At 38.4% G+C, this 10374-nt stretch overlaps 1 protein-coding gene across 2 annotated transcripts; it reads left to right on the forward strand.

Moving 5' to 3' along the window:
- Positions 1–4968: 4968 nt before the first annotated feature.
- Positions 4969–9700, forward strand: IL22 (interleukin 22). 2 transcript variants are annotated; one of them, XM_037515253.2, is made up of 5 exons: positions 4969–5194; positions 5810–5875; positions 5970–6116; positions 6961–7026; positions 9461–9700. In XM_037515253.2, the coding sequence occupies exons 1-5, from the start codon at positions 5009–5011 to the stop codon at positions 9566–9568; spliced, it is 573 nt and encodes a 190-aa protein (XP_037371150.1). In that variant the 5' UTR covers positions 4969–5008; the 3' UTR covers positions 9569–9700. The 2 variants fall into 2 exon arrangements, with proteins under 2 accessions (XP_037371150.1, XP_037371151.1); XM_037515254.2 differs by having other exon boundaries at positions 5973–6116.
- The last annotated feature ends 674 nt before the right edge of the window (positions 9701–10374 follow it).

Raw genomic sequence — 10374 nt, forward strand, 5'->3', positions numbered from 1 at the left:
TTTATATTTACTAGTTAAAATAATAAATGAAAAGAGAGACTGGGGTGGACCTAAAGCTTTCTAAAAATTGATGGCAATAGAGGGGTAACATTAAGAAGCCAAAGTCAAATTCTGTTTATAAGCATCAGAGTAGTGAGGAATTGGTATAAGTTGCTTCTTCTATCTTTTACATTGATTTCATTTCTTGGTATTACTAGGTATATACTTGGTATACTCATTTATATTATGACACATTCCTTTGGATGTAGTCTTCATTTAAGATGAGATACAGCACTGAGTAACAAGATTAAGCCCTCAGGAAGAAGAGAAAAGTAACTATGGTTGACAAGAGTCTTGGTGGGCAAGGTTAGAAAGTTGTCCTGCAATCGACAGGCTTAGCTGTGAGCAAAACTAGAAAGTAAATACAGTTCATGTTAGAAACCCCAATCTCTAGCTATGTTCTTGGTTGGATACATCTATCGTTCTTCACTGCTGACCCTAAATAAGAAGCACAGGCTCTTTATGTTCTCAGGAAACGGGTGTCCCCATAGTCTCTCTCTAAGCCAACTTGATATTTGCTCATGTGAAAGGTAAGTGATTTGTTCTTTAATTTAAATTTTATTTTTATATTCCCCATACAATTACAACCCCCTTATTTTGACCCCAAGCCCTCCTTTCCCCGCCCCCCACCCCCCATAGAGTGTCTCTGGTTCATAGTTGTTTGTTGATTTTCATATTTTCTTTCTTATAGTTATTCTTTTTCCTGGTTCCTTATTTAGGTTTTCTAGATTCCTGCTATGAGTGAGACCATCCGGTATTTTTCTTTTTCTTTCTGGCTTATTTCGCTGAGCATGATCCCTTCCAGCTCCATCCATGTTGCTGCAAATTGCATGTGTTTATCTTTTTTGAATGCTGAGTAATATTCCATTAAAATAGCTTAGGAGCTTGTTTCCTCCATAAAGTAACTAGGAATTAAAAATAATACATAAGGTCTCAGTGGATAAAAATTTGAAACACTAGCAAGATATAAAAGAAGATCTTAGGTGTAGAATGATGATAAATGCTCTTGGATGGGGTGAGTTCATATTGTAAAGATGTTAGTTTTTCCCAAATTAATCTTTAAATTAAAGATTTTCTGCTGAGTTTTCTAGGAACTTCATAAATGTATTATAACATTTATGTAATATTTATATGTTTCAAAGGTCCATGAATAGCTGAGTCAGCCTTGAAAAAGTAGAGCAAAGAGTGTATACTTTCTATACAGAATTACAGGCATTTCTCAGTAATACAAATATTATGGGACTTCGACAGAACAAAATTAAAATTTTGGAATGAAATAGAGAAAACAGAGGCGGTTTGTATTTGAAAAATATCACATTTGATGAGGAATTCACTGTTGAGTGCACTGGGTTAGAAATTTTTTTTGACTCATTATGTGGAAAAAACCGAATTCCCTACTTCCTAGTATAGACAAAAATGTGATAAAGACCTGATTGTGAAAGATAAAATCACAGTAAATAGGAGAACAGAGAGAAGAATATTTTCATGAACTAGGCATGTAGAACGATTTTTTAAAATGACACGTAGGAAAGTGCAAACCAAAAAATGAAAAACAATGTTTTAGATGACATCCAAAATTTTCTGTTCGACAACGGACAAATACAGTTAACAGACAGAACACAAATTACAAGATCTTTCTGTGTCCACAACCAAGAAGAGTAATATACAAAATATGCAGTGGATGCTTAGAAACCAGCAGTAACAAAATCAAAAAGCCAAAAACCTAGTAGCACAACGGGCAATTGATGTAAACAATCAACTCATAAAAGGGGGAAGCCCAAGTGCTTACAAGTGTATGAAGAAAATGCAAATTAAAACTATGGTGAGATACCACCGCAAACCTCCAAACAGCAGCAAAATTAAAATTGAATGATACAAGTGTGGGTGGGGATATAAGAAATAAACCTGAAGTGGCTGATATGAGTATATCAGTGCTACCTGTCTGGAGAATGGTAGTATCTATGAATACGTAAACAAGTCTGTGATCCAGGGGACTTACTCCTGGGTAACTACTCCAAAGATCTAAAATGAATGCCACCAAAATGACTTGGATGAGGGTGCTTAGTGCTGCAGTGTCTGTTGAGTGGGCAAAGGGAGGAGGTTTAGTTTCTCATTACTCGGGGGAAAATAAAATGTGGTGGATACACATATGGGAGGTTGTGTTAGAAATAGGAACTGCACACTCAACATAGTTTGCAAGACCACAATGCTATCTGGAGAATTAAGAAATTAAGAAAGAGAACCTATTTGTATAAAACAAAAATACCCACACACACCATGCAGCACTTCATATTTTAGGGGGAGGCACAAATATTCAGAGACGTATGTCAAACCTCTGGAGCAGTGGCATGTGGTGGGGGTAGAAGGGGTGGTGTGTGTTTGGTGTGGAAGGAGAATTGTGAGAGTGGGGTCTCATGTGCACACACACCACACACACACACACAACCATTATACTTTGATGAAATGGCCATGTCTGTTGGACTAAGGAATATTGTGAAAACAAAACTTCTTGTTTGAGATATCTGAAGTCTTCTCTTAGGGAGGTATGTACTTTAAAAAGAATATAGATTGTAGATTTTTAAGCATTAGCCAACCAGTTGGGAAAATTTTTTATCATGCAGCCTGTGACTATGTATTCATCACTTGCTACAGGACAGGTAGTGTTCTGAGTGTTAGGGAGAGGATAGCCCACAAGACAGAAACACTTACCCACAATCTGGGTGGGGATTTGGACTAGCCCTTCTTGGCATTTGATCAGGAAAAGTATTGCTAGATCCGCTTTGTGTACAGCTGAGTCTGCCTTTATCTGACACAGCTTTGTAAGAGACTTGAAAACTCACAAGGAAACAGCTAAAGAGTGGGACCATCATGAACTGAAACTATTTAGCATATGTCTACTTGTTATATCACAAGAACAGTTTTTTTAGATTTATTTATTTATACAAGAACTGGGGTACAGGCCAGAGGCATGGGTGGGGTGGGTGAGAGGATTCACCAGAGCCAGAGCAGGGAGCAGAACAGGCAGATGACTGAAAACACTGCTGAGGGGAGCAGCGGGCGAAACAGGAGAGGTCTGATGCGCCATGTGGGACTCTCCCTGACTGGCGGGGAATCGAATCGGTGCTTCAGAGGCTGCGGACAGCTTCACAGCGCAGCTCTCAACCCACTGCGCCACCGGGGAGGCCCTCATAGGAATAGTTTTATTCTCTATCCACAGCCTCTCCTAATAATAAATGTTTTTGAGACTCCTGATATAACTGTTTAGAAATTCTCATACAGTCTCAGGTCGGATTATTACTTTAGTTGGTTTTGGTCAAGTTCACTAACCTAAGATCTTGAGTCCATGAATACTATCTTATTAATGGTTGTCTATCAGGATGGCATATGGATGTCAATGTATTTCTACTACTAAAGACTGGTTTGAAAATTGCTGGCGTTCTGCTTTTGTTGCATAGCTATTTGCTCTCTATGCAAGAAAAATAATGAAACAGGCAAGTAAGTCTGGGTCAAACACCAACTGTAGGAATGTTATAAAAACTGAGCCCAACTTAGCTCCTTGCTGTGGGTGTTTTCAAAGATACTTAGTAAGTTATTTAACTTTTTTTTTAAGAAATGGGCCATAGGCCAGAGGTGCGGGGGTGGGGGTGGGGGTGAGAGGATTCACCAGAGACAGAGTGGGGAACAGAACAGGCTCATTGACTTAAGTCCACTGCTGAGGGGAGCAGTGGGCAAGACAGGAGAAGTCTGCTGCGCCATGTGGGTCAGCTCCCTGGTTGGGGATCAAACTCCTGCCGGCAAAGGCCTCGGACAACCTTACAGTGCTGTGCTCAACCCCCTGCACCACCAGGGAGGCCCAAAAATACTTAGCAATTTATTTAACTTTACAGCTCTATTCATCTACTCATTCAGCCTGCTCTGATTGAGTCCCCCCTAACATGTAGCACTGTTCTAAGTGCTGGAGATACGGAGATGAAAGAGACACTGAATCATAGGTTAAGAAAAATAATGATCCGAAGGCTGTAAACCAATGTTACTTCAATAAAAAAAAATTATGTAAGAATCATTTATTGCAAAAAATAAAAAAAAATTGAATCAGGAAACTAGCACAGAACACTAACCCATTAATAATTTCATTCATGGCACATTTTCCAAACTTAAACTGACACTAATTATAAGTCAAAGAAAAAACTCTCCACTATATTTCCATCTTCCTATTTGCTGATTGCTTATAAAAAGTCCTGGAATGGGAGGAAAAGAGCCAGCACTGCTGTTTTCAAAATGTGTCTTCTTCAATATTCAGCTTATTTTTTTAAAAAATAAGAAAAAATTGTTTTTAAAAGTGGAAGTATCTCCAACTGTCGCTACTATTTACTTTAAAGCAGAGGATATAGGTCAGAATTCCCTTGTTTCTGATCACCCCTGCTGGGATAAGAATCTATGAAACTGATAGGAACATGAGTCCTTGACCAAAATGCTAATGCAGTTACTATAGGAGATCAAAAAGTACAGCAAGTCCTTTCTTTGAAAAATATGTAGGTTTAGAAAATTTCTGGAATTAATCTGTAAAAGCACCCTTTGGTCACCTGAATAGTAACATTTTAGGGGAACACTTGTTTCTCAAGGTGGGAAAATAGGAGGTTTGTGGCTCCCGTGGTGGTGGCGGTTCTCAGAAAACAGGACTGGAAATTAGATAATTGCTGATGTCATTATTTCACACACACACACACACATGTATAGATACACGCACAAAATTTTGGTGTCCTAGGACTATAAAAGCAGCAGCTTCTACCTTCTCATCTATCACAAGCAGAATCACCCCAACAGGTGAGTGTTTCAGCAAGCTTGGTGTGATTGATTGATTTGATACTTACTTTTGCTACTTTGTTTTCTTCATGGTATTTTTGCTTATTCTTTTGATAATAGGTTCTCTTCTCTCATCACTGATCACTTCACAGTTGAGTTATCTGCAATGGCTACCCTGCAGAAATCTGCCAGCTCTTTCCTTGTGGGGACTCTGGCCACCAGCTACCTCTTCCTCATTGCCCTCTCAGTGCAGGGCGGAACAGCTGCACCCATCGGTTCTCAATGCAGGCTTGACAAGGGTGACATCGTCTCGGGGTATATCAACAACATTACCTACAAGCTGGCCGACGAGGTATTCATCTCAGCCTTCCTTTCCATGCAGCATCTTATTTACTTGCAAACTGAAAAGATCTTAGTAGTCTCTACAAAGCACTTCTAATGTTTTAATTTTTTTAAAGATTTATTTATTTATGCATACGAGAACTGAGGCGTAGGTCAGAGGTGCAGGGGATGAGAGAGAGAGAGAATGGGGAGCAGAACAGGTAGATTTACTGAAATCCACTGCTGAGGGGAGCAGCGGGTGAGACAGGAGAGGTCTGCTGCACCGTGTGGGTAGCTCCTTGGCTGGGGATTGAACTTATGCTGCTTGATAACTCTGTGTCTTCAACCTGTGCCACCAGGGAGGCCACTTCTAATAATTTTAAGAACCAGTCATATGCCCCCATGTTGGCCTTTAAGATACATACATTGAGTTTTACCCCAAAAGGAGGCATTTTGTAGACCACCTAACTATTCGTTTTTCCCTTTACTCACCTGAGCATTCTTTTAAACTCATGCCCATATCTGAATTCCCTTTTTAGTCTTCATGGGGTGCACTGGGAAGAGGGGATGGAGTACAGCGCTAACTATACAGATTTTTCTTATATCTACTCCGTGTACAGGGACTTAGTTTCTTATTTTCTTGCAGGCTAGTTTGATGGATAACAACACAGATGTTCAGCTCTTTGGAGCAAACCTGTTCCAAGGAGTCAGTGTAAGTCCTCTGAGGTCATTTGGAGTGGTGGCGGTGATGCTTTGAGTCTTATGCTGGCTCCTTAACATGACTCCTGCTGTTTCACTTCCACCAGCAGATGACAGAGCAGTGCTACTTGATGAAGCAGGTGCTGAAATTTACCCTTGCAGAAGTGCTGTTGCCCCAATCATACAGATTCCAGCCCTACATGAAGGAGATGGTGGGCATCCTGGACCTGATCAGCAACAAGCTAAACCAATGCGTAAGTTCCTCTCCCCACTAAGTCCACTCACTAATTCCACTGAGAGCTCATTTCACCCAAGCCCTCCCTGCCCTTCTCTCCCACTGGTAGTAAAAGGAGCCAGAGCAACCACTTCCAGAGTCATTTAAAATCAGAGTGATTAGCTTTAATTGAGTCTTTTTTTGAGTTTATGGAGATAAATGGGGCCTAAAATATGAGTGACTAGAAAGCTCATATTTTGTTGCTGGAAAAAAGCAACTCTAGGAAAAACACCTCAGGTGAAAGTGGATCCGCTGAGTGGGAGTTGACAGGGGAGGGGAGGGGAATGAAATAAATGAGAAATGAGAGAATTTAACGTTCCGTGGTGTGTGGGCAAAGATGGTCGCCCTTTAGAGGTCATAGGAAGTGACAAATCCAGAGGTGTGAGAACTTGATGTCTTTGAACATCTAAAACTATGAGAAAGTTTTGAGCGAAGTGGGCAGAATGAAGGGGACTTAGTACTCATTAAGAAGAAACTAGTGTTCACACAGATGGTTAATATTTCTTCTTCTGACCATGCATTTTTTGGTGAGGTGTAGTTGGGGTTCTGTTTTGAGAGAATTTGCATAAACCACTCCACTCTTTACGCAAATTTAAACCTCAGAAGGATTTCCCAAAGGTGAAGTGAGGTCCCATACAAGGAAATGGACTGGCTTTTGATGGCTGAATTAATTCAAGAGCTCAGAAAATTTGGGTCATTGGTGAAATCTAGGTCATCTTGGGCAAAATTGCTAATAGCTTTTATTGCAGGTGAATTGTTAGGAAGGAGGCTCATAGTTTTAGTACAACAATGTTCACATAGTTACTCTGGCTTTCATTTTGCAGCACATTGAGAGTGACAACCAGCATATCCAGAGAAAAGTGCAGGAGCTGAAGGACACAGTGAGAAAGGTACTAATATTGATGTTAAGCCCTTAAATCAGAGACAAATGTTATTTTCCTTTTTTATTTCCCCCCACGTTGTGATTTTTATATTAATTAATTTTTATACCATTGGCTTTATTATTTAGATGCTTATATCTACAGATGTGTCTATATACTTATGAATCAATTTCCAAATTTTGGAAATTATAGCATTCTAAAGTTGTCTGGAAACTTGGGTCATCTAATCTCCTCACCCCGTGTTCTGGGGATGCCAGTGGCAGTGCCAGGTCTAGAATGCAGGTCCCCCGGGTCCCACCCAGGCTAGCATTCTTAGCAGCAAAAATCCATATTCGTGTTATTATTATTAATTCTTAAGAAAATTTAACATTCCTATGGACTCATGTAATATGAAGGGGCACTGTTTAAATACAGAAAAGTGCCTGGGGGCAGATTTATTTGAAGTGATTTTTGAAGCCATCAATTTGGTGATCTAAAATTTGGAGAAATAAACTCAGACCAAGCTAAACAAAAGAGATAGATGCATAAAGGATGAATTTCTGGAGTCAGTGATATTTATACTCAATTATTATAATACCCGACATCTATTAATTTTAATTTAAAAGCAAGAGTGAACAAACTCTCATTTCCTTTGCATGGTTTCTAATACAATGAAAATATTAGCAGTGCGCTCATTGTAGTGAAATGGAAATCTGAATTGAGAATCCTCTTTGTTCTTCTTTCCCTCAGCAAATCTCTAGTGGGCATGTATGTAGGGTAGGCCGTGCATGGTTCTATCATGAATGATATTGTCATGTGGCCTCTTTGGGGAGGAGATCAACAGTGGAAGAGTCAGTCTAGCAATTGTGACTCATATAAAAACCAGAGGACTGATCAGTAGCAGCGAAAGTGATGTGCTAGCAACAGGTGCAATTAACCACTCAAAAATATGAAGGCTTAGTTGATGGAGTTTTCGGTAACAGCCTTAATCTAGATTTCCCTTTTTCCATCTTGATTTTTAAAAAAGTGTTGCTTCCTGAGCATGATTTAATGAATGTGACTATTCCTTCCTTTGATAATTGAAAGTTTTGTAGTTTTTCATTGTGAAGATCAATTCTCTTGTAGAACTAATGCCAAGACATGGAGCACTGAACTATTAGCTTGTCATGGCCAAGAAGTGCTTTGCATTTCTGTTTGAAAAATCCCTTATCAGCTCACTTCATTGTCTTTAGAAAAGTGAAGTGTGTGCGAGAAAAACCAAATGGTATACTATATGGGAAAACAGAGGTTTTAAAACTTTTCATCCATTCAGAGAGCATGAACTTCCACACTTTCAATATGCTGCCTGTGGAAGACTGATTTTGCTTGCTTGTCCCCTCCTTCCCCCTCAACCCCCACCCCCAGAGGAATGTTATTAAGAGAAAGCTCAACATGGGGAAGAGCTGGTAAGAAATGGGGGGACAGTCTTGGAGGTATTAATTCCCTGTCACTGCCCCTGCACCTCTGGCCTATATCCCAGCTCTTCTATGGTACAATAAAAATAAATAAATAAATAAATAATAATAAAAAAAAGAATGGAGGTCAGACAGGAGTGCAAGATAAACTCTAAAATTGCTTATAGTGTGGGGAGTCTTTAAGATCTAAAAAATATCCCTTGGCATTATGTCAAAAGAAATATGGAAAGGTGGAGGTGGAAGAGGGCAGGAACAGAAAGGAGAACAAGAAAAAAGGACAATGATGATGCCTGTCTTTTTTCTTAAAATAATTCAGAGCAAATGAAATAGATTAGATGAATTTCAGAGGAGGATCTCTTGGATTTGAATTTGGGTTTCTCTTCCATTGAGTTTTAAGCCTCCTCTGCATGCTACTTAGAAGGAGAAGAGAAGGAGAAGAGACATTAGGAACCATATTTGGCTTTTGACAAGTGAAGTAAATAAGGCAACAGGATAGGACTTATTTGGTATTTTCTCCATATACACCAAAAAAAACACAAAACCCCAAAAGTCCTTTTTTTTTTTTCTTTGTCAAGAGAATGGGCATAGAAGAAGCCTAAGGGCATTGGTAGGTGCATGGTTTTGATTTTGTGTTCTTTAGGGTGAGTTATTAAAATTATCAATTGGTCACAGATGTCTAAGCATAGTGGGTGGCACCTTGGGTGCCTCGGATTTCAGTACAGCTCCCCTCTTCTTACTCTGGTTAGGCAGAGGTTTAAAACAGCTTCATTAGTTTAAGTAATGTCTAAGACTGATGCTAGTCAGTGTCCTCTTACTTATCTATCTACGCTTTTCAAGATTTTTGGCAAACCGTATCATAAACTTGCTACAAATTATAAATTTTTTATAAAAGTCTAAAACTTGGTTTCTGTCTCTAGCATCCTAACAATGCCAACACCATCTAACTAACGTGCTCCTCTTTGAAAACGTGGTATAAGCGCTTAAATACTTGTGTGTTCTTATTTTCACAGCTTGGGGAGAGTGGCGAGATCAAGGTAATTAGCGAAGTGAATTTCCTGCTCGACAGACTGAAAGAGGCTTGCCTTCGATCAGAGGAAAGCTGGAAAATGAATAACTAACCCTTCTTGCCTGTTAGGAAAAACAATAAGATCCCCAAAGGTTTATCTTTTACCAAATGGAAAATGGGAAGTTAAACTTCACAATGATGGGTGGATTCTAAATAAGTGTCTACTGAGTGTAAAAAAAGAAAAAAAAAGAAAACACTGTCTCTTGCATAATGATATTTATTACAATTTTATTATAGTTGATGTTTTACACCTGGTTTATTTATTTAGCAATTGTCTCTCCTTACAAAGAAGACAACTTCTTTTTGTTTTGGAAAAAACCCTAATAACTTCATTTTCATAATAAATAATTTGTATTTATGAATTTATTTATTGTTATCATCACACATTTTATTTAAGTTATTTTATTAATAAGGATTTATTTATAGAAACATTGAATTGCTGTTAGAATTTAAGGGTAATATTAATATTTATGACTAATTATAGAGCTGTAATGTTTATTTGACCTTAATAAACACTTTAATATCTTGAATCTTGTGATTTTGGGATTTCTTTCCTTTTATATCATCACTATTGTGATTGTCAGCATTATCATCATGTAATTATTCCTATTTGCTAAATAGGCCAAGAACATGATATAAAAATGGCTTTATTTTAACTCTAAGCAAATGAATTAGCTATTAGTATTATCTCCATCTTACAGATGAGAAAACTGAATCAGAAATGTTAAGTCACATTATGTAATTCTAACTAATTGGTCCTTTTTGAGCAAATTCTATCTAATTTCAAGGCTCTCTGCTATATTACTTGCCTGGAATTATTGTTAATCAAGATATATTTCAAAAGAAAAAATGTAGGAA

Source organism: Talpa occidentalis, unplaced genomic scaffold (genome assembly GCF_014898055.3).
Source record: "Talpa occidentalis isolate TD23 unplaced genomic scaffold, MPIMG_talOcc4v2.1 talOcc4.16, whole genome shotgun sequence".
NCBI lineage: Eukaryota > Metazoa > Chordata > Mammalia > Eulipotyphla > Talpidae > Talpa > Talpa occidentalis.